General features: G+C 43.3%; 1 protein-coding gene across 1 annotated transcript in view; it reads right to left on the bottom strand.

Moving 5' to 3' along the window:
* dgkg (diacylglycerol kinase, gamma) overlaps nucleotides 1-24,890 on the bottom strand; it is an 82,594-nt gene that overhangs the window by 43,204 nt on the left and 14,500 nt on the right. Inside the window, exons 3-18 of the mRNA XM_076110918.1 lie at nucleotides 23,178-23,254; nucleotides 18,035-18,185; nucleotides 14,838-15,092; nucleotides 14,015-14,155; nucleotides 13,513-13,562; nucleotides 12,093-12,167; nucleotides 11,078-11,197; nucleotides 10,658-10,775; nucleotides 10,073-10,161; nucleotides 9,469-9,585; nucleotides 8,395-8,493; nucleotides 7,780-7,890; nucleotides 7,603-7,676; nucleotides 5,843-5,917; nucleotides 3,125-3,210; nucleotides 2,157-2,246 (exon numbers count right to left, since the gene is read on the bottom strand). Of these exons, the coding sequence (XP_075967033.1) occupies nucleotides 2,157-2,246; nucleotides 3,125-3,210; nucleotides 5,843-5,917; nucleotides 7,603-7,676; nucleotides 7,780-7,890; nucleotides 8,395-8,493; nucleotides 9,469-9,585; nucleotides 10,073-10,161; nucleotides 10,658-10,775; nucleotides 11,078-11,197; nucleotides 12,093-12,167; nucleotides 13,513-13,562; nucleotides 14,015-14,155; nucleotides 14,838-15,092; nucleotides 18,035-18,185; nucleotides 23,178-23,254 (1,728 nt within the window). The remainder of the gene's footprint in view (nucleotides 1-2,156; nucleotides 2,247-3,124; nucleotides 3,211-5,842; nucleotides 5,918-7,602; nucleotides 7,677-7,779; nucleotides 7,891-8,394; nucleotides 8,494-9,468; nucleotides 9,586-10,072; nucleotides 10,162-10,657; nucleotides 10,776-11,077; nucleotides 11,198-12,092; nucleotides 12,168-13,512; nucleotides 13,563-14,014; nucleotides 14,156-14,837; nucleotides 15,093-18,034; nucleotides 18,186-23,177; nucleotides 23,255-24,890) is intronic.

Raw genomic sequence — 24,890 nt, 5'->3', positions numbered from 1 at the left:
AACGTGCAATGAGTAGAAACACGAGCAGATGCACAGGTAGAAACAACAGAGAGGACGCAGGATATGTCCACAAGTAGATCCCTGTCCATTGTTTGTACTGTGGAATAGTTTAAATTTAGAAAAATGAAATGAAAATAAAATAAATAATTTATTCAGTAGTCCCCTGACTATTTATTTATATGTATTATTTCACCCAATCTATATTTAAAGCCCTACATTTAACTGGTGGAACGGTGGAGTATATGGGTTGAAACTTGCAACACTGCGGCACTGATCAGGCTGCCTCTTTACAGAGACCGCCGCCCTCATCACCTCCGAACCCAGAGGGCTCCCCGGGGGCCTGACAGCACCCCGGGGAGCCCTCTGGTTTTTGCTCCGCAGCCGACAGCCTGCGTCAAGCAGCCGAGGCATCTTAATAGCGATCGGAGGCGGAAGTAAGTTCCAACGGTGTCACGAGGGATCAGTGAGTACCATCACACTGGGATCATCATGTGTGACACATGAGTGTGTTTGCATATTCTGACAGAGTAGTAGTCTTAAAATATAATATCAATTTTAGAGGGAACAATTTCCTTTTGATGGAAAAATAATTGTCTCTTTCCCCATGGATGCTTCACCACATTTTACCCTGAACGTGTGCACACACACACGTCATCATAAAAACATGTGTCACACACCGAGGGGCTCTCGGATAGTTTACGACAGTCTCAAATCGGCAGATGACAACATAAGACATGACAGGAAAAGCATTTGTCAAAGACTTAAACATAAACTCCTTTGTGTCTAACAGGACTAATGCCTCATTTCCACTGCATGGTTCCTCTCAACGCTTTTTCTGCACTGTTTAACTCCACCTTCTAGTATCGACTCAGCTCGTTTGGAACCTCGACCAATGTGGTACCACAAAAAAAAAAAAAAAGTGTGAATGTGAACGTAATTGTATGGCAATCCATTTGAAAAGTTGTCAAGATATTTCCCGAAGAGCCAAAAATGTTTACGCTAAAGGAAAGTTCACCCTCTGGGATGTCAGGATATCAAGGATAAAGTGAAAAGTTTGACCTGCTGGTGACACTAGATGAAACTTCAGGGGATCACCAAAGTCATAACAATTCATCCCCCGGGCACCATGGAGATCTGCACCAAACTTCTTGGAAATCCCTCCAATTGTTATCAAGATATTTCAAAATCCCTCCATCCATCCTTCCATTCTTTCTTCCTTCCTTCTATCCTTCCTTCTTTCCTTTTGAGGAATATATATATATATATATCTGTACAGAATGTTATGGCAATCCATCCAACAGTTGTTGAGATTTTTCAGTCTGGACTAAAGTGCTGGACCAATATTGTCATCCCTAGAGCCATGCCATTAGCAACGGCTGCAGAGACTCCAGCTCATACTTCAATGTTTACTTCTGCAAAAGATGATCTATTGAACAAATCCCAAAGCCGCCCTACTGAACCCGGCTGCTTATTGACAAAAAGTCATTCATAAGCCTGGGTAAGTGCTCTGCTGGTCCTCCAAGCAGCAACAATCAAGCCTTTCTAATTACTGGCCCAAAGTGCTGCAACAAATCAATGGTGCTTTGCATATTAACAGTTTTTTTAATTTGACACGTAAGAGCTCCCACTTTCCCCTTCCCCATCTTTCATTTCCCAAAATCATGCACACACACGCCTGCCTTTCCTTTTGTATTCTAGTGTGCAACTGAGACCCTCCCTGAATCCACAGTCATGCTCTAAACATTAAAATGAACCCTGGCAGAGAGTTTAGACTGCTGCCAAGTCAATCAAATACACATTTTAAGCCTGTTCTTTCTTTAAAGAACTAAGTTGAGCCTTTACAGATAATCTACTATCTTTTACTTTTTCCTGAAATATTGGGAGGACAGCTAGCAATCTATACACGTAAATGAATGTTTTATCCCCTTAAGTAGCTTTACTTACTCTGTCAGTATCATATATATTCTGTATCAGCTTTCTCCAAATCTTCCTTGAACTAATGTTTTGTTTTCCCCTGCATGAAATAGTCAACCAATAGTTTCACTTTTTTAAGTTTCATAAATGTCAACGCAAGGATGGATGTACTGCGATAGATTAAACAAAAGAAGCACACACACACACACACACACACACAGATGATCGAGCGAGTGCCTCACCTCCTCCCCAGCGTAAGCAGCGAGCCAGGTCGTTCCCTGTGCCCAGAGGGAGGATGGCCACCGGAGGGTGCCTGGCAAAGTTGGCCTTATCTGCAAAGACAAAGACGAACAGATCTCTCTTATATTGGGTTGAACAGTCCTTGAAACTTGGGACAACTCGGCCTTGTTTTTGTCGCTTTAGCCATTGTGTCTATTGGTTGTAGACACAATTATAATCCAAAGTTATTTGCAGAGAACTGAGAAAATGGCAACATGGAGCTACATTCACATTAGTTTTCTCTGTCAAAAAGGTTTGGCTAATTGGAGGGTTTCAGACATTAAAGCTGGGGTAGGCTGTTTATTTTTGGCGTCAAAAATACAATAACCTTTCAGCATATTGTGATTCAAGTGGTCTGAATTAAAACTAAACTTCTGCATCGCCTCATTACTCTGTTTTCAGGCTTTGGAAAATCTAGCCAGTATTAGGAGACTATTGCCAATCACAGGTCATTGCAGAAAGAGGGCGTTCTTATTGGCTGTCCTACAAATACAGATGCGCTTGCACAAATCAAGATTCAAGATTCAATGGCAGATTGTCCAGCAGGAAAAGTTTAGCCTTCTTCTAACGGCTGCGGCTAGCTAACTATTATCGACCTTTTCCCTCCATTTTTTCTTGACGCCATCGGTATCACAATCGTGATCAGGATGATGTTTGAAATGAATGATTCGTCTGGTGGGAGGGGCTTAGGACAGAGAGGGGGGAGCTGCAGGATGAGGGCTGTATTTTCTAAATATGTTTGGGGGAGCTTTTCTAGAAAACTGCCTACGCTGGGATACCACTTGAATGTGTGTGCTGAAAGGTTATTAGCAAAACTTTGCTGTAACTTGGTGAGTACAATGTTATAACCAGCTAGAAACCATGGCCCAAACTATGAAAATAAGATCCACGTTGTCACTATTAGGTCATTTTGTTATTAGAATGCGTGTACCTATACAGTCGAGGATCCAGCCCACAGTGCCGTCACCTCCACAAGCAAGCACCCGGAAATCAGGCACATCATGGAAAAAGTTGAGCCTAAGACGACAAAAGATCGATTTAACTAAAACATGCTGGAACAAAAACAAGTCTTTTATAAATGCATTGTTTAACCTTGTTCTATCTACACAAAACTCCTCAATCTCAACGTCAGCTTGCGTTAAAAGGCGATAAATCAGACAGGGATTTTCTAAGCTCTGAATGATTTAATGAACTGAGCTGCGAGGCTGATGGGCAGAGAGACACAGAGAAAGAGAGAGGGAGAGAGAGAGTTTAATCAATGTGTGCCCTCTCCAGCTGTGTTCACTCCACTCCTTTCCCCAGATACCACAGTCACAGAGTGCGTGCCCTTCAAAGGGACCTTTAATGTGCGTTGGGACAAAGGTGTCGACAGTAGCTTTCATCTCTCTCCATCATGAGACAGCTGCTTACGGGGCACAGATCCCTTTCACACCGACCACCTGGTCCCGCACAGTGACGGCCCACGGCCCCTCTAAACCATGTCTACATCTTAAAATAAATATGACGCGGTGTCGTACATCGAATACATGTTCAGTGTCATCGGTGGGGATTTGCTCTGGTGATGTGGTGGCACTAACAAGATGACAGGCTCGCTCAATATTTAACTTAAAGGACAAATATGGTATTAGTTTAGTTCTCTCACTGGAAACAAATCCCCCCCAAAAGACCAAAAAACAACAATGAATTGATCCTTCTGTGTAGTCAAAGCCTGATATATCTCATTCCCATTTGCTATCGAGCTCCATTGTATTCCAAACTATTAAAAACACATCAATGAGCCGCACGGGAGACATGTTCCTTCAATACGACGAACAAGGACACTGTAACTGCAACCAGTAAATCTATAGCTCACTGTGTCGGTGGGTCAAGTCCACAAAGATGTTCCCACCCTTTACCGGCCACAGTTTTTGCTTAAGAAGGCTGGAATTCGGCACGGAGGTCAAGTGCGTGGGTGTAAAGGTGCGTGCTTGTGTTCATGCCATTTGGCAAAAAAAGGGGGAGTGACTATGCAGAGGCCATGAAGCAAACAGCCCTCTCCAATGGCCATGCAGAAAAACTACACTGACATGCACATGCTGTGTGGACATTACCACAACCTGGAGCCGTGTTTCGCATCCAACCGAAACACCCCCCCATGTCCGCATAAAATTTGAACTAAACCAGCTAATCCTGTGTCTATGCTTTATGTACGACAGGTTAGGAGACACAAAGCCAACTGGAGGTTTGACATTAACGGAAGGAGCTGAAACAATGTTTGTGATGACTGAAAACACAGCGAGGAATTGCATCCCCTAAACAAATTACTCAGCGTGAGCTGCCTCTCACCTCAAAGCCTGCTGAAGCTGTTGCTAAGGAGCCCATGGTAACAGCTCAGCTGAGAGCAGGTTAACCCTCGACGTGTCAACAGACCTTCATTAAGCCCTTTGTGTTTATTTGTGCGTGTGTGTTGATATTCACTTGTGTATACTGTAGAGCCTCTCTCAGCAGTAACAGCGTTACGTGCACTCGAATATATTAGAATAACGGACCACGTGCAGAAAAGAAGACTCATGATTACTGTTGGTCAGAATCTAAATGAAATGTTCTTTGACTAATATACTGTGGAAGGCTACAGCACTGGACGTATTTAGAGAGAGACGAGATGAAGAAGAGGATGAACAAAAGTGACAAATAGTTTTGACCTAAAATCCTAGCGGTGATAAGTGATGAAAAATTAGGGATTCCTGTTCATGCCTGTGTTTTGTTTATACTCTGGTCAGTTCAGGAAAGTTGTATCACTGAACTGTCCGGTATCACATGAGGGTAAACACGGCGTTTGTGTTCGACGCCGCATGTGTCATCTGCAATAAGACCCGAGTGCGTCATTGTGTCGCTTTTCCCCACAACGGGCTCTCGAGGGCAGCAGCTCTGCTAGTCGTGGAGAGAGAGAGAGAGAGGAGAGAGGAGAGAGAGAGGGACGTGAACAGAGGAGCAGAGAGAGTCACATAAATGGAAGTGAAAGGGTGGCGAAGGGAGTGCTTCACCTTCAAGGTAAAGCATTTACAGCCCTTGAGCTGCGTCGGGCATTTTTTTTCTGCCCTTAATGGACAAAAGGTGCAGCAGCATTCATTTCAAAGTACAAGCTGTGCTCAGCTCTGACATATGAGTGTGTGTGTGTGTGTGTGTGTGTGTGTGTGTGTGTGTGTGCGTGTGTGTGTGTGTGTGTGTGTGTGTGTGTGTGTGTGTGTGTGTGCGTGTGAGTGTCAAGAGGTCAAATGCACAGCGCGGCAGTAATGCCGTGTTCCCATTCCCCTTCAATGACCTCAACAGGTTAGTTTGACATGCGGTAAAGAGGTGGTGGTCTGACAGCACAGCTCCCTGACTGAACAATAATTAACTGTTCTTTATATTCACGATGTTCGTTTCATTCTCAACACAAACTCCCGACGCAGCTTAACGTCACGGTAAAGTAAGTCCCTAGCACACCTGCATTTAGATCTGTTAATGAATGACAGCTTCATTTCTTTGTGTGTGGCTCCGTTTATTAATTATTTATCCATTAAAAGATCGACTGAAGTCTTTTGAAGGCTCCAACAGGCTGGTGCAGGCCTGTATATTAAACCACCCTCTAACTGATTTCATTTCAAAGAGATGAATGCGGCAGACTTACCCTACCATTGGTCCCCCTTGATCCAAATTGTACACCTGCCTGGGGTTTAGGAGGTACCTGAACTTCCTCAGAACCCTGGAGGAGGAGACCAAAGACAGGACACAAGTTAGAAATACATTGAGCTCCTATGGATTGACCTACATACGCAATACGCTAAATATTACATCGGACTTATACAAGTTGAATGTTCCAGGCTATGAAAGAGCGCTCATCTATTTGTTAGAAGAATAAAAAGTACGTCAGCCTCTCAAGGCTCCCGACACGCTGTGAAATAACAGTGATCTTGCAGGTTTACTGCGTCTCGTCCAACAAAAGTATGGCGACGGGCCCATGAAGCTCCATTGAAGGCGTGTGAAGTGACTTCTGTGCAACCTCCACACGCATCTTAAACAATCTGTTCTGCAGAAAATAATCATTTCAGAGATCAGGAAGAGGATAATATGAAAGAGATGACGAAGTGGAGAGCTCTAGTTTGCATGCTCTTCTATCTCCTCCATCTCTTCGCTCTCACAAACTGTCAGAGTTTTAGCGAGCTGCGCGTCGACGCAGCAGTTTCCTGTAACCTTGTGAGGGTTACATAAAATGCCCATTGAAGCCTGCACAATCCTCCGATTGCACTTCTCATGCAGGCAACTCAGCTGGCTGCTGAAATGCTTCTCCTACCCAGCTCGCCACAGTATTTAAATAGACTGCTCGAATACATTTATATTAATAAGTTGATCAATGCCTCAGCCTTGGTATTAGAAACCTAAACTCGTCAATGAGTTCATCAATCAGATTAAACTGAAACAGAAAATGTTTTCACACAAACACAAATAGCCTCTGGTTTCCTGTTCTTGTTTATTTATTTATTTTATGTCTATTAATAGAGTGCAGTGTCCTTTCTAATGGCAATAAAGAGCGGGTTGCTATGTGAGCGTGTCAGGCTGATGCGGAACGGGAGGCTGTGATTGGTCTCTGTTGTGTGAACAGAAACAATAAAGACGTGTATTTAAAGCTTGAAGAGGCCTCGTCGTCTTTATATTACAGCATTCAGAGAACATGCACAGAGCTGTGACACAAATCTGTGTCCTGAAGTGTGCTGAATGGAAACAGATCGGCCCGTTAGTCCTCTGATGATGATCTATACGTGTGTGCTATAGGTGATCTCCTCACTACTTCCACCACAGGTAGATCCTGTACTTGATTTAAACATCGTATTTAAAGCTCACAACCCAACGGCAATGAATAAATGGCTAATGTGAGCGTAGAAAGGATCATTTTATATTTAAAATGAAAAACGAAAGTGGCGAATAAACTATTATTACATCGCACCAAATCAACTATAATTAAACGGTAAAGCGAAAAAGGATACTGAAAATTCTAATTAGATGCTGAAATGACAAATGGATATTGTGAAATGCCAATTTTAAATGAAAATGCCAAAAACTAAAAACTGAGATATAGAAGCTTAAAGGAATGGGACACAAAAAGATTAAAGAAATAAACTATTAACATATAAAGTTAATGTTGATAAATCTTAATTAATATTTTTGACCTAAATTACTCACCACGAAGAATCTCATTTAAAAAACATCATAAAGCCACAAATAACTACATTAAATTCCCAGATAAGAGAGCTTATGATATTTGATGAATGAAGCCAAATGGCTGTCATCAGTATCTATATAACCTGTATGCATGTTCTCCATACACGACACTGCAGTGAATGTAAAAGACAGACCACCTGACCAGATGGTCTGTGGGTGGTGGGAACTTACCGCTCCCCCTGTCTCCCTCCACTCTTGGGATTGACCAGGACCAGGAGCGGGTGAGTCCCTGGGAGAGGGGTGATCTGGAGACAGGAAGGAAAAACAGTCTCAGGCATCTGCTAACCAGCTTTTGTGTGGTCACCTCAACAACCGACAGGATGGACGGCCGCTGGCCGCTGGACATACCTGCAGTGGTTGTCCGTCTCCAGGGGAGAATTTGAAAGTCTGATTGATGTCATCAGGGCTGGTGCTGGGTGGCGACTCCCCCTCCCCACGCTTCACCACAGAATGACGGTCCTGAGGAAGGAGGAAGACTGTTATCGGTACGAAGATGTGCACTCAAACATATTTCGATTTATGAAACTTCCCTGCATGAGCTTTATAAATCAGATGAGTTTCAAATATTCTGCAGGTGCATGGGCCTTGTATTAATGTGTGAAATGCCCACTACGAATATGGATAATATGCATATAAATCGGCTTGTCAATGAGGTATTTGTGGGGAAAATTGAGAAGTCAGACCACAGAACTGTAAATAGAATCATCACTGAGTGTGAAATTGAGGCAGGTGTTTGATAAAAAAATGGGCATGACATGACTTGATGGAGGAAATCTGTTGATTGAGACTATTCATAGCAACTTTCCACTTGTCAACATATTTTAACGTTGCTCAGAACATGGCAAACATTTTAATTGGCGTTGTTATTTTGTGTACAGCCCGGATCGTACTGAGCTCTCAGATGAACAGCTGAGAAGTGGATGGAACCCATGTGGAGAGCAGAGAAAAAAAAAGCCACCTCACCAAGACGACGGGGCAGATGTACGAGGGCAACAGAGTGTGGTCCCTCAAGGCTCCTCCATCGCACTCCGGCTTCACATTAGATGCACACTTATTATGGAGCTACGGAGGAGAGCAGAGGCAGAAACATAAGAACTGTGGGCGTGAATCCATCTGTGAGACTCAGTACATCAGAACACTACCAGTATGAAACGCTTCACTTCTGGAGGATGTTTATTCTCAAAAGGTACACACCGATTATTGGACAGACCATATAGTAGCAGTCGAAAAAGTTTGTATTTCTATGCAGAATCATTTTCATGCTGAAATGACAACAACTGCTGTGTGCGTTTGAGAGTTTTGGCAGCAGGATTGACGTCGAGCAAACTCCAAGTCAGCGGTGACATCTAGTGGATTTAAAGAGCAATGCAGAGTAACATGTCTAGAGGTGTGTAGAGTCATAAGAGGTGTTCACACACTACATTATGGGGACAAAAGGCTGATCCATATAAAGTAAACCAATAGAGTTTAGGGGCAACATGTGGGGTTTGGTTTATTTTAAGGTAATACTAGAGGGAATTAATATACACTCAGATGGCACTTTATTAGGTACACCTGACTGTAATATATCCTCCCGTCATGTTCAGTTTCTATTGAAAGTGTTTCAAAGGTGTTGATTAAACAGTCTGATCATTTTGGAGGCTGTAGTTTGTTTTTAGAGGTGTTTCTGTTGGACATAATAATAGAAACAGGTGTCAGTAACACCTCTCTATAACAGCTGTAAAAAAAAGAAATTAACGTTTTAAAATGTTTGTATTAGACTGCAGTAGTTTTGCGCTACGCGTACCTAATAAACTGACACGGTAGTGTAAACACGAGACTTTATAAAGGCCATAACTCATTGTGTTATCTTTCATAAACACTTGTAAAACACGAAGCACTTAAAGAAGGATAAACCATAAAAAATACTCCAATAAATCACAGAGACTACGGCGCACTTACAATGTTTTTCTATGGTTAATACAGAATATGTCCGCTGCAGATTAAAGTGTAACCTGGTCAGATTCATCTGTGTCTACATAAGATGCAGCAACTCACAGTGATCTGACACCAGACGCAGTGCAGGCCCGTCAGGCCCTGGTAACACTTGATGCTTCTGTGACAGCGGTCGCACTTGGTGGGAGAGTTGCCCTCCATCCAAACATGCTGCATAGCCTGAAAAGGAGTCAAATAAAAAAAATCTGTGTTCAAAGTTCTTTAGCATTTATGATAAATAAAAATATGTATGAACAGAAAATAAAGCATGTGCATTCAGTGCAATAGAAACTTAAGTAAATTAGCTCAATCAATAGAGGAATAAATTACTAAAACAAAACAAGACTTCTGGCAGTAAGTTTAGGTAATAACCCAGTGTTGGAAGCCCTACAGACAGTGATCAGCAAGTGACTTGAGCCAGAGAAACAGCTCTACGGAGCCGAATCACGTCAAAGCTACAACACAGAGGATATTGACTTGATTAGAAGCCTCGCACGACCTCACAGACCATCCCATGATCCTCGGCGCCCAATTAAACAGGACCATGAGCCGGTGGGAATCTGCTAAACAGACGGGTCAGTGTTTGCGTCTCGGTACCCCGCAGCATCACTTCCTGTTATCACCGTTTCAAGTAGCAGAATGAACCCTTTCATGGCTCCGTACTCACGTTGGTGTGTCTTCGTGACTTGGCGTAGGTGCTGATGCAGGCAGCGATGTCTTTGGACACACAGCGTTCGTGCACTGTGTACTTGCATACTGTGGGAAGACAACGACAGAGACAACAGTTTGTGAACCACAGTCTATATTAAACGTTATATTAAACGTCTTACACGTATTGGTCCTGTGTCATCTTAACTACAAAACAAGGCTCGGAGGGGATTTAATAAACAAAATGTTTCCCACATTAGAGATAATTTCAATAAGCGATGTTCGACTGTGCGTCTACTGTGACAACAACATCAGCCTTCGAGAACTGCTCCCCTGCAGAATTCAATCACGAGCGAAATGACACGCGACGACATTGCTAATGTTCTTTTAATGACGACTGTGAGGACTTTTTAATTGGAAAAAACAACATTGACTCAGAAGCACTCAGGCACTACACATTTGAGTCAGACGCAGGTGGGAGTAAAGGGGGAGAAAGAAAGAACAGCAGGAGATGGAGGAGGAACAGACAAAGAGATAATGACAGAGTTAGAGAAGGACAGGAAGTCAGAAAAAAAAAGAGATGCGAGCAGAGAGAGGGACTCACATGAGCAGCAGAGGCCCTGCTTGCGAACTCCGAGTAGCATGGTGTGGCAGAAGTTACAGTAGGCTGGTTTGTTGAAGTGCTTCAGACGCCACACATGCTGCCCGTCTTCCTGTACATTCTAGGAGGAGACAACAAGGGATGGATGAAGAAGTCAAAGCTGTCCTTTCCGTGGCTCGTCTGCTGCGGACTCTAACCCGACCCGGCATGCACTTTATCCGTGCACTATAAACACTCTGTTTGCAAGCAGCTCAAGTAAACATGAACTCAAGTTATTAGATTAGACTCAACTCGCCATTACACAGAAGTGCAAAAAGCAGCAAAGTGCAGAGTGATGTAGACATGTATGGTGGTAATACTGAACAGTAAGGGTTGTGAAGATGCACACGGGGTATTAACAGTTAAAAACAGTGTGATACGTACCGTTTCCATGCCCAGCAGGACCAGTAAAGGGATGGTGGTGAGGCCTCCTCTGATCCACTCCTCCAGCGTGACTGTCCCGTCTCTGTCGTAATCGATCTCTTCCATCATTTCCTTCAGTATCTAAAGTGACAGAGATAGATATCGTCCTTAAAACCAAAGACTGTTGATACAAAGTCAGTTACCGACCTACGACTCACTACGGATGAAAATAGGACTCTTAAGATGATTAAAAATGCTTTTAAACAACGTTCCATGAGGCTTTTTAGAAGGTAAAGACAAACAGACTCGATACAAGGAGACAGATAGAAATTTTCTTTAGGTTTTATCAGGTGCAATAATAATAATAATAACTTATTGGTTGCTGCGGCAGCTCTATTGCATTTTCACAAGAAGAGTTTTATGAATTCTTTAAAAAGAGGATGAACAGGATCAGACACAGATCTGGCATTTTGTTTTAACCGGCGTTTTATATACATCCTAATTATTTCTGCTCTTTCCCAATAATATTATTGGCCATATTGGTCTATTTCTGTTTTGGGAATTGTCCCTGCTATACAAACAATGAATGCACTTTAATAAACAGAGAGAGATACACTAACACATAGTCTAACTAACGGTGATACTGTTTTATGCTGGATGTACTCAGCTCAGGGTCCGCTATGAGAGTATAACATTCTTTATTTATGAAATGTGTAAAAAGTGTTTTCAGTTTCACCATTTTTGTTATGAATTTTGTTGCCAAATGCCAATAATAGACTTTTGAACGTATTGATAATTTTTCAAGAGAGAGCTGTCCTCTAACAAGCGGTTTGTTTTTTCTTTGTACCACTTTGCTTTCCTCTCGTTGTTTTTCTACCTTTGTGGAACTCAGATCCACTCGCTGGATGCCACTCCAGGTTTCAGTTGGCATTAAGTTTGAGTAAATGATGATAAAACCTTCACAGAGGGGCCTGTTTACGTTCCTCTTCCTGTTTTTGCCTCAGACTTTATAGAACTGGAGAGTGTGTTTGCTCACCGGTCGCAGTTCTGTTGAATCCCACTCCAGATACTCTGCCACATGCACCATCTGATTGATGATGCGATCCAGCTCCTATGAAACGAGAGATGCACAAAGAGAACCTAGAGCCTTACTTCCTGCTAAAAATAATCAACTCTCATACATTTCAAACATAGATGGCAGGCAAAAGAAATGTTATGAGTCAACATTAAAGCCGGTGTTCGGTAAAGTAACGTCTGAGACTTTGGATCAGGCAGCAACCACCGGGTCTGAAAAGTGGACCTGCATTCTCTCTAATGACCAGCAGGGGGCGACTCCTCTGGTTGTATAGAAGTCTATGAGAAAATGACTCTACTTCTCTCTTGATTTATTACCTCAGTAAACATTGTAAACATGAGTTTATGGTCTCAATCTCTAGTTTCAAGTCTTCTTCAATACAGCATGATGTTCATTTAGTACATTATGGTCCATTTAGAGTCAAACAGACCATAAAGCAGGGGATGCTTTAGGGCGGGGCTACACAGTGATTGACAGGTCTCTATCACGGTGTTGTCCAGTCTGGGACTTGTCCGTGTTTTCATCTTATAAATTTAACAGTGCATTTTCCCTTCATGAAAGTTAATTGTGACATTTGGTCATCTATAAATGTCTTATTTAGCATTCGGTTGTATTTAGCTCTCCCCTCTCGAGTCACTTCTGGTTGCAAAAGAAACAGAAGGTAATGTCCAAAACGTCGAAATAAAGGCTTCAAACGGCGTCCAACAAACAATGTAAGACGTCATGGTGATTACGCCCACTTCTTATATACAGTCTATGCTAAAAACTAATAATACACATTAATGAGCCCCCTGTTGCACTGTCTGACATACAGCCTATGCACTGGATGCACTCAAAGAGAGGCGTACCAATTAGGAAGAGACTCAGAATGTCCACAAAGAAACATAGAACGACTACAAAAAGAAAAAAAGAGACTATAAAGAGACCAAAACAACTACAAAGAGATGCAAAACAATCACAAAGCGACTACAAAGAGACACAAAACAACTACAAAAAAACTCAAAATGACTACAAAAAGACATGAAACAACTACAAAGAGATGCAAAAACACAATAGAAAGAGACTAAACAGCTATAAGGTCTGGGGGGCCCATTGTCTCATAATAATGTCCATGCATTTCCCTATACTGTACAACATATTCACAGAAGAAAATGTCCGCTCATGTGAGCACTTCAGCACGTGGCTGAATGCTAAACTGAACAGCCAGTTACAAATGATCTCATGTAAACACGACTGCTGTCACCGAGTGCTCAGGTGTCTATTCTTAGAGCTGCTGTGTGCAAAGGGCAAAGAGAGAGACAAGACACCGAGAGAAAGATGAAGAGAGGAGGGGAGAGAGAGCGAGAGACAGAAAAACACAAAAGCGAGAGGAGACACTCACCGAGCTGTCCAGAACCCCGTTGCCGTCTGTGTCGTACAGCCGGAACATGACTAGAGGGAATGGAGAGAACAGAGATCCTGTGATGACTCAGACACCGTCGGATAACTGGTGACTGTAACATTTGTTCTTGGACTCTCTCCAAATGGCCACAGGGTTAAAGAAGTTGAGCATGCTACTTCTGTAGTGAAGCAGGGGTACCAGTTAACAGAGATTAGCCTTGTCACTGTGCACCAATATAGCATTAGACAGTAAAGAAGTCACGGCAGGGCTTATTAAGGATGCCACTGTCCTGCCCTGTGTGGGTACCTAAGGACCCGGGGAAGGAGGGAACAGCCTTGTTACTCTTGCTGTTAACCTGAGCTGACATGAAACCAGCGGTATAAGTGGCCTGGGCACATACACACAGACAGCTGCACCCACTCGACATCTCCCCCCCCCCCCCCACCCCCCCAGAGGAGCTGACCCTCCATCTGCGTCCCCCGTCCCCATCCACGTCACTCACACTCCAGCTTGTCCTCCGGCGTCCCCCTCTCCAGCAGGGAAAGGTAGCAGACGATGTCCTTGAGAAAAACCACCTGGGGCGACGGCAGGGGGGGGCCTTTCTGGGGCGACGGGCTCAAATGCTTGTCAGAGTGGCTCCTCTCTGTTGATGCACAACACAAAGTGTTCAACGCTACTCACGTCGCTCCTTCTACTCCGTTCTGTGGTGAACATGAATGGATAACGAATGAAGCAGAAGCGCCAGTAAATTACACATGAAAATATTAGTTGGAGAACTCTGATCCCAGTGCAGCAGGTAGAGACAAAGCAGAGCAGCGGAGAACAGCTCGACAAAAGCACTATTCACAGCGCAGACAGACATAGTGCTGAGCAAAATAACACGGCATCATGTGACGGGTATAAACAATCTGACAAGTCATAACAGGATTAGCAGCAATAGACATAACTTAAAGTCTAATAAACACAGTTTTAATACTTTTTGCATGCTGTTATCTTTACTTGTGCTGCTTTTAAAAAGGGATCAAACATGAGGAGATACTTTTTGCATAGATGTCCTCACTTGACCGAGCAGACATGGACTTTTTTTTAATCGGATATATTTCACTAATCATTGGCAGAAAGCCCAATAAGTAAATGTTGACTGGGGACAGCAAGAGTCCACATGATACGTTTCTTCATTTATGACTGTCATAGGTTTGAATGTAACAATATTTTGTGGCGCATCATACAAAAATGTGACAATATACATCACAGAGTTAAAAAATTCACGTCAATATTAACTATATTCTCTCATAAAATATTCATTTACTTGCAGTCAATCTCACCTGGGGAGAGTTTGGGGGACACTGGCGACCTGGCGGGACCAGCGTTGGGGGTCAGGGCATTGCTGCTCCCCTCTGAGGTTTTGACCTGGGTGCAGGGTGATCGTTGGGGCCCGCCAGGCGTATGGGCCCCCGTCCCTGAACGCTGCGAGGAGGAGCGAGAGGAGCAAGGGGAGGTGGCGGCTGCCGAGCCCGCCGTGCCGGAGAGCTCCGGTGTGTGCCGGCCCATTGCAGACAGGATGCTTTTCCCATTCATCCCTGGGGGACAACATAAAAGAGGCAGAGAGAGACAAGGACAGATGAGTTGAGGATGCTACATGCACAGAGAGTGCAGGTGGAAGTAGCAACATTAAGAAATACTGTATATTGTAAAACATGACCACAATCGAAAACAGACTCAGGATGCAGACAGGGAGCAGATAAAATGACGACACCGCGTTAAAACCTTCCACAAACACCATTCACAAAGCCTTCCCCACTGACCCACAGGCAAAATACCATGAACTCACATCGACACAACCAGAGCACAACAACAAAAAAGGAGGGGAGCAGGAGGTCATGGCCAGCAGGGCCCTTGTCCCATTAAGATGACATCACCCTGATGACACGGGCTACTCGGCCTGCTCCAGTACCTGTAATGGGGGCACAGGCCACTTCGGTCTGAATAGAGATGCCTGCGTCAATGGAGCGGGCTTCTGCGGTCAGTCATTGTTTTGAGGGGGAGGAACAGAAAGACAGCAGCAGACGCAGCAAGAATGAGTGCAGAAAGAAAAACGCAAAATACCACCAAGTATATTTGTCTTAATATCTCATAACACTTAATATGAGACACAATCACCTAACAAGTAACATTTCTATGATGTGTAGGGACTTGTTTTAGACAATGCATCTTAGACATCTTGTTGAATGAAAATAAATAAAACTTTTGAGCATTAGACTCCTCATGACACTGGATCACAGTTTAAATCTTTGGAAAATCTCGGTTAAGAGCAAAAAACTAAACTAAATTTAAAGAGAGGATTAAATGGACTCTTTTTTGAATTTTAAGCTAGTATTAAAGATTGGTTAATCATGATTTAAATCAATTAAAATATCTCCTTTTTGGTGCAACCCATCCATCTATCTGAGAGCAGACAATGGCTGTTTAGAGAAACGGCTGGGTTCTTTAACAGCACTATTTTGGATCTTTTGTCAAGAGCAGAAAGCTAATGTCTCAATGCACCATCAGTGGACATAATAGATGCATCTATATTAGGGAGCAGGATACAGAAAGCACCACATTACATATAGTGAAACATTGAGGCAGCATAACTGGTGTCAATATTGTTCATTTTATCTCCTTCATCTGAATTCAGACACAAAGGCCCACTGGGGAAAAAATAGGTCTACATCGCAACGGTCATTAAAAACAGTCATCTGAAGATACTGAACGATTCAATCAGTCCAGAATCCAGCTCCATCCAGACTGATTCATGGCATGTTATCAAAGACTGGCCACCAGGTGGCAGTGCAGGCTCTGCGAGTACTGCAGCAGCAGCAGAATCCACACCAAAGTCCTTCATTCACTTTTGTCCTTGTCAGATATGATGATGATACACAGCATGTCACATCTCATGAAATACTTGCTTTTCATCATTACTTATGCATCGACAAGCAGCCGCGACGTGAGTGGCGCTGTTTACCTGCCTCCGTGAACTTTGGTTATACCTGCAGGATCAAAAGAGGAAATCCACTGGGAGCACAGCTGAGCAGAATAATCCCTGTCTGCCATAAGATTATCCAGATGTAGAGTTATATGATTAGTTCTTCAGATTTTAGGCACAATTCGTAGGTAACTTAAAGGAATACTTCACCCACAAAAATGACCATTTGCATATCAGTAACTCACCCAGTGTGACAGGTCTCAACGGTGAACAGAGAATCCAGAAACTAAATGGGGGAAACTACATCGAAACATGCTCACACTACTTCAGTATAATTCAGGTCTAAATGTATTGGATTATGCTGCATGTTTTGGCCATTTTATGATTCTCTTCCCACGGTGGAGTTTGTACAAAAACAAGGTTTTCTTCAAGACATCAAGGTGAGTAATTGGTATAGAAATGGTAATTTTAAGGGTGAAATATTCCTTTAACATGGACACAACTGCTAATTAAACTACCATGGTAGTAAGTAATCGTCGCAGTAGTCGCTAATGAAAATAATAATTTCAAGGAAACACCACAGGGCACCATTCATTTTTGAAGACGCCCTGAAGAATTGTAGGATACATGAGGCAGCAGCAAAGGAAAGATGTATTTACTGCCATTTCTGCAATTATTAGATCAACCTTACTGAAGACAGAGAGTGGAAGCTGGGGCGTCACTAAGCTCTGCGAGGTCTCTGAACATTTAGCCCCTCTACACTTGCTGCCTCTTGCCTTTACGAGCATTTTACCACAGAAATAGATTTGTAATGCAACAGTCCATCTGTCTCCTCAGCTGCTCCGCAGTGAGGAGCAGCCCGACGGGCCGACTCCGGCCCACGCTGCAGTCACATGGACGGACGGAGGCAGACGCGGTTTACACCTGGAGCAAATGATGGGAAGGTTTCTGTCTTCTGCTCCGGTCAGTGAAGTCAGGGAATACTTCGCTCTGTGCGTTTCTGTTCACCTGTATGTTTTTTTTACATTTTTGCTGCAAAGAAATGCATGAAATGTCCACTCATTTAGAAAGAGACGAGGTGCCATGATTAAAGTCCATGTGATCATCTCTTGTGTTAAGAAGTAAATATGATAAAGGCTCAACTGTTTAAATGCTTTCATCCTGAGCTCCACAGCTGCCAACTTTACCGCTGTGATCATGACACACATATGATCTGCGCCTGCATAAGTAGGTAATCTTTGTTCTCCACCCAAAAAAGAAATATTCTTTTCATAATACACTTCCAACGTAGACTTCCTTCGTTTTTATGTTGTCTTGGGCAACAAAACTACTCGGTTAGGTTTAGAAAAAGATCGTAGTTGGGGTAAAAATAAGTACAGATTTCCTAGATTTCCTACATTGAGCTGCTGTCTTTGTGGAAGATTTGGATTATTTGAAATCATTTTCAGGAAAGACCAGCCTGACGTTTTCAGTTCAGAACAGACCGTCCAATGAGTCTGTGAACGATGTGATCAGCGGTGTTTAAAGATTGCAACTATACAAAAACAAAAGCCCTACCCAGTAAGCTTGTTCCTGCACGGGACGGATCGGGAGAGCATCCTCCCGTCTTGCTCTTGAAGGAGGTGAAGAGGTGCTGACACAGCTCCTCTGGGATGTCATTCTCCAGGTAAGTGGCCATGAAGAGCTGGAAGCCCTCATAATCAATGGGCTGCATGGGGGGAGAATGGAAAGAACAAATAGGTTAAACACAATTACTGAGGTACGCTTATGAGTGAAGTTTACACCAACAGACGGATTCAATTGTTACAACGACCACAAATGTGATGGACTTCGATTCAAGTTGCCCTGAAATGAAGGTCTGCAGCCTTGATTGACAGCCAACTCGAAAAGACATACTGACGTGTCAAACAAGAACAACGGCTTGTTAAGGCCTCGACGTTGACCACAGAAAACATCACTGTAAGGGTTAACAAGGGACGACTGGAGGTGCATCCAGATAAAACCTCTGGCGGTCTGATGGCTTAAAAAAGAAAAGGGTGAACAGAAACCACAATAGACAGCAAAACAAGTCATATCAACATTCCTGACCTCCTACAACCCCCCCCCCATCCCTCAGCCATGTGGTGGGTGTAGCACTCCACCCAACTCAACGACCTCTGGCCTGCTCTGCTCCAGCAGGGTAACAGACCATCTGTAGCGGGTAAGGCGGGGTTATGTGGTGTTAGTGGACAGAACGTGCATGCAGTCTGCCGACACAGACACCACACAGCATGCAGAGCCTGCGCGGCTGAGGCTTACTTGGTTGAGAACGTCTTGCTTCTGTTTTTACGGTTGGGACGAGGGAGGAGGAGAGGGAGGAAAGGAAATGAGGAAAGAGTGAGGGTAGAAGAAGAGAAGCGGTTAGCTACAGTGTGTCTCTGGTGGTGGTTAGGTTTGCAGACCACACTGACTGCTCCTCACTCCTGCAGGGAGTCTCACTGTCTCACTGTGCTGCAGTCACTCAGACAAAGCCTGCAGATATCCGGTTGTACAAATCAACCGCTTAAAATGTCTTCCAAGCCGATCTTGGCCACACGATGAAGTCAAATTAAAGGTGATTAATGAAACAAGCATAAGTGCAATCATGGGATTATTATGAGACACTGGGCACAGACATGCAAGAGGCCCATCCTACATAGGAGCAAGACACGCAGACTTTATGGTCGTTTAGCCTCTTTCTGTTGTTGTTTTGCGTCTGTTTGCAGTTTTGTATCTTTTTGAAGTTGTTCTGTGTTTCATTTTGGTCATTTTGTGTCGTTTATCCTCTTTTCATAGCCGTCGTGAGTCTCTTTGCAGCTGTTTTGTATCTCGTTGTAGCTGTTTTGTGTCTCTTTGTAGTCTTTTTGTGTTACTTTGTGGTCATTTTGAGTCTCTCCCTCATTGGCACATGTCTCTTTGAATACAATTTTGTAGGTAAAGGCCAGGGGGGGCCTGTGCCCAAAAAATGTAATTCAAATCATCAATCACCCAGTATCCGCCTGCTTTGTCAAATGTAACTAATGACATTAACGTTGGCTGGATTTAATTTAGCTGAAGCAGATCCAGGGTCCAGATCCAGGTCCTGGTATCGTGCGTGTCGGCTCACTGACGTCACTTATTCATTGTTCAAGCTCAAAAGCAGCACGTCGGACAGAAGATCGGAATCAGAAGGCGTTCTGTTGCACTTTCGCTAGACAATAAAAAAAAAAGTGAAGTAAATGCAGCCTGGCGCTGGCTTATCACGGTGGACGGAGAAACACACAGAAAAGTACAGTAACAATATTGTTTCATCCTTTCTCTTCATTATATTAAAATTAATCGCTTCTTGTGCACCAGAATACTATCAAGATCACTGATTTGCATTTTAGTTCTTATTTGTTTAATTAAACTTTATTTGGTCTATCGCGTACATCTTGTGGGAGTCAGCTGCAACAGCATTAAAAAAAACGGTAATATTTTGTTATGAAAAAAAGTAATCACATAGAGAAAGATTCTGCTGCTGTATTTTCACTGCCATCAGCATCTAGGACCTGGACCGGCTCAGCACTGGGAGTCTCAGCCCGTCTCATCTCCTCAACCCTAAGCAAACACAATAAGGCCGCGTGTATGAGCAAACTAAACCACTCTTCCTCCTCAGGGATCATTTGGTTCACACCAAAATAGGACAAAGTAAAGCTGATCCCTTCTGCACGTCAAGACTTGGTGGAAATATGCTTCCAACATGCTTCTGTAACTGAGGCCCATTGCAGAGGAGCACACCGTGATGACCCCCCCCGAGAGCTCCCAAAGCCGGCCAGGCATCGTTCATATCGCTCTCGTCTCCTTATTTGGCCAAACAAACCACGAGGCTTTCATTTTCTGTGCATCGAGAAGCACGGCAGCGTCAGAGAAATATGCTTTTTCGCATACTACACTACACATTATGTATTATATACGACATCATGAAATGATGCATTTGTGGAATTCTCGTCCCTCTGGAAAACCACAGAGTCCAACCCACGATCATTTTCCCCGTCAATCTGTAAATATCTCCCAAGGGCAGCTATGACACATTGACATGGTTCAGGGCTGTCAGAAGGGCGGTAAAAAGGTAGGACCATGGGGGGGGGGGGGGGGGGGGGGGGTCTACAGTCCTGTCTAGATCCCAGATCACTGATTGTCACATATCCCTGCTTGTTTTTAAGTTTCTTTGTTTGATATTATTTATTTATTATGTGTTTGAATGGCGTGTTTCTCCCCTCATGATAAACGTTTACGGCTCTTATATCACACAGTAAAGTACAAAGCAACCATTTAAACATGCTTTTAAACTGCTTTATATTGACAGGTTTTTATGTGACAATAAATTAAGACGTTTTTTTATGTGACATCATAAATTATGCAGCAAAAACAAAGTCCAGCTAAATGGGCAGAGACAATTCATCACGTCTGAAGGAGTCTTTAACTGCTGTAGAGGGAAACCCTGTGGGTGTAATGCACAGCCACTCATCAGTCATTGTGCTGCTGCTGTTTGTTTGCTGGTCTGTTCAACAAAGAAAAACCCAACACTACCGACAGCTAAAAGTGTCAATCATTGTTTTTTTTTTGTTTCTTTTTTAAATCCTTCAGAAAAGGCAGAGCCACACATTGGCTAAAAAAAAAAAGAAGCTAAATGAAGCATGAAATAGAGTTCATCATCTTCTTCTGTCTCGAGTAGATTCCACTACAGCTGGCACAAGGGACTGATGGGTCACTGGAGCTACACACACACACACACACACACACACACACACACTGATGGATGGCACAGGGCCACAGTGGTCATCGTGGCGCCAGGTGATAGTCTCAGTAAGACCACATGAACATTAAGTCTGGTTCATGTGGCGCCCGAAGTCCCGGCGGGCAGTTAGTCATGTCATCACAAACAGGTGGTGAAGAAGAATGAAGAGGAAGAGAGGGGGAAATATAATACATAGATGAAAAGGAGACCGAGATGCCAGGAGAAGGAAGAAATGAATCATGGGATATGATAAGGGTCATTATTATAAAATTCATATGCATGTATAGGCACGGTGCCAATACTGTGGGGGAGGAGTCGGATGTGAAAGCAGAGATGTCTGAACACAGTCATCAATCGGACACATGAAATTAGCCTAAATGTGAATACATCCTCAGAACACTGTTCTTGTCCGACGTTCATGTCGTTACTTGCTAGAGAGTTATTGGAAATCAACAAACTTGCAACACATCTTGCTTTGTAATCAGATGAAACACGTTATTTCAGAAAAATGACGTGTTAAAAGAGAAATGGCAGCCTGCAGGCTGAAACTACGGCATGTCAACGGTGGGTTTGATGGAGATTCTGTGGGTACATACAGTTAGAATGATTGTCGACAGAACGTCGAGAGAGAAGTAGAGTCATTTTCTCATAGACTTCTACACAACCAGACTTATTTTTGCAACCGGAGAAGTCGCCCCCTGCTGGTCAGTAGAGAGAATGCAGGTTTTAAGAAACTTCCGCATTGGCTTCACTCGGCAGAACCGGAGGTTGCTGCCTGGTAATAACAAGTACAACAAGCGGTAAGTCCACTAAGGGCTATTAGTTACCCTGTCACACTTTCTGTATTTCAGAAAGTAGTGCAAGGACTGCTACATGCACATAATTGTTTTTTACGTATCAAAACAAATGTGTTTTATCAAAGTCCAAGTAAGTCTACGTAAGGAGGAGGAGGAAACATGATACTTTACTAAACCTAACCAAGTAGTTTTGTTGCCTAAATGCTGAAAGTAATTGAGAATGCAGTAACAGCAAAAGCACAACAAGCCGTTAAAACATTATAACGTTGATATACATGTTTGAAGAAATGTTGAAACGTGTTTTTGGTTCAGAATTTTCAAATTCAACGTATCCGTAGTTTGCAGAAATGTACTTAAAACCAACAAGAGAAAATATACAATATATGTAACTGAACGTAAAGCTCAAAGTCTCAAAATTACTGCCAATCAAAATGCAAAACAATGGTAAAAATGGTCTTTGAATGTAAATAGTATTTTCGTCAAGTATCAAAACTTCCCCACAGGCCGCTGCCAAAGTGTCAAACTGCTCCTAGCTAGCTGGCTGACAAAAATACCTTTACACTCTGAGACGACAAAGACCAAAAAAAACCAAAGTGAGTCAGCAAAGTTGATTAATCTGCTCTCAACACATCCCTTGAATATTTCACGCAGGATCAGATCGTGCACAGAAGAAAAAATAGCACAGAAAATGGGTCAACTGGCAGTTAATCATTTCGTCTGCAAGCGCTCGGCAGAAACATCCCGAATGAGAGGAGGGTAATGTGTTGGAGACGGAGAACGAGGAGAGAGTTCAGAGTGAAAACGGAAAAAAATGAATTAGGGACACACCGTCTAAAGTCCAGATGACGGCATTAAAAAAAGTCACTACAGTCTAACAGCACAGCTGGGAGCTGATCTGCTGACGTCAGGCGCCAAAGTTGATGCTGAGGTTGTGTCTCCAGCACAGCGTTCCTCCAGGGGGGGAAGATGACTAATCGATTGATATCACACTGAATCAGAGGAACCTAACCAACCATCCGATAACGTCACACCGTGTGTGTTTGTGTGTGCAGAGAGACAAAATATCAAAGCGACAGAAAAGATAAAAGCATGTGAAGGATAATGGAGAAGAGTGGTGCAGACACACCTGCTCTGGATTGTATTTGGAAAGGACTCCTTCACCGTGAAACTCCTCCAGCACATCCTTCAGCTTCTTTGTGGAGTCTGAGTGAGGAGAGAAAAAAAATGTGTCATCACATTTACTGCAATGCATTTTGCTTTGATCCACTCCTGACGAACCTCACAGCAGAGCATTTTGAAGCACAGAGTACACGCCGTCTTTATAATCATAGTGGAAATGTTCCTCTGGATAAAAAAAAAACATGCTGCATCTCATTAACGGATGTCCTGATAAATACTCATCTGTACCAGGAAGTGCTGCATCACTGGAGATGAGCCTGTGAGTCGCTGTTAGTGAAAAGTAAAACGGGGACATGGTGTCTTTCTCACTTGCTAACATGCTAATCCCATATCCATGTATATGCACACGCACACACACACACACAGAACAGAAACTGCACCGTCCTCCTCCTACGATCATCTGTCAAACAACTACAGGGGACAAAACGTGCACGTGTGCACGGAGAAGATCTCAACGCACACTTAAGCAGGCGAACGCTCAAGACCTGATTTCACCAATCACGTTAGCTCTCATAATCAACTAGGACGAGACTGCACTTCATTATTTGTAGTGCTCGGCAGCTTTGCAAGCCTGTAATGCTTTCCTATTTATGTCCTGCATCAGATGTCCACAGTGACGGACTGAGAGAGAGAGAGACAGAGAGAGAGAGAGAGAGAGAGAGAGACACAGGGAAGAGTCCAATCTCAGGTAAGATGAGGGACATGTGATTGAGGACATCCGCTGAGACCGTCTAGTCTGCTGAATTAGTTAGAGATTCACAAGCCGGAAGAGCGTGAAGAGCATGAATCACCGTCAGATCGAGTCACCAGCACTACTATTTCATTTTACAAAACAAATAGTAGTTATTTACAGGAAAGCTGAAATGATTATAATGATAATGATATAATGATGATAATCAATCAATCGAATCAATTCATCAACAAATATGAAGTTTACTCTCATCTATCACAAAGAAAACCATCACATCCTGACATTTGAGGAGAAAAAAAGATCTTGAAACGATAAATGAATTACAGAAATGGTTGTGATCGATTGATGAACTAATTGTTTCAGTTCTATTTGATTATATGGCTTATTAATGACACCAGGCCTTTAGCTCGATCTTATTGCTCCCTCGCATATTTCTATCTCCAGAGACCAACACAGCCAGTGTCCTTCATTAAGTCCCTGATTGATTGGCTGGTGACACACGAGCCTTCCCGTCTTTCCACTCCTCACCATCAATAAAAACGAGACCTTCCCGGCCTGCAGGGGCCTTCCCAGTGTGCACGTTTATCATGTTTCCATTATAGTCTCCACTGCAACCTGTCTCATAAACCAAAAACCCTGCTCCACCACGGCGACAGCAACATGAATGAGGAGAGGATCTGGGACCAGAATATTTCCATGTCCTCTCCTCTGCAGGGTCTCCTGGAGAAGCCTCACTGGAAGCTACCAAATCGCTCCACGACATTCGTCGCTGTGAGCGCGGCAACGCTCGCAACGTAGCGAGCAGCAAAAGCTCTGTAACGAAAAACTAAGCTACGTATTGTTTCCAGTTAGTCTTGTTTGTCTGTTTTGTCAGCATGATCACAGAAAAACTACTGAACCGGGTTTTCATAAAACTTGCTGACAGGGTGAAGCATGGGCCAAAAAAGACCCCATTAAACGTCAGAGCGG

The sequence above is a fragment of the Anarhichas minor genome, unplaced genomic scaffold, assembly GCF_050575085.1.
Source record: "Anarhichas minor isolate MPS153535 unplaced genomic scaffold, ASM5057508v1 ptg000004l, whole genome shotgun sequence".
NCBI lineage: Eukaryota > Metazoa > Chordata > Actinopteri > Perciformes > Anarhichadidae > Anarhichas > Anarhichas minor.
Note: the sequence above shows the minus strand (reverse complement) of the source record. Positions and strands in the feature narration are given on the sequence as shown.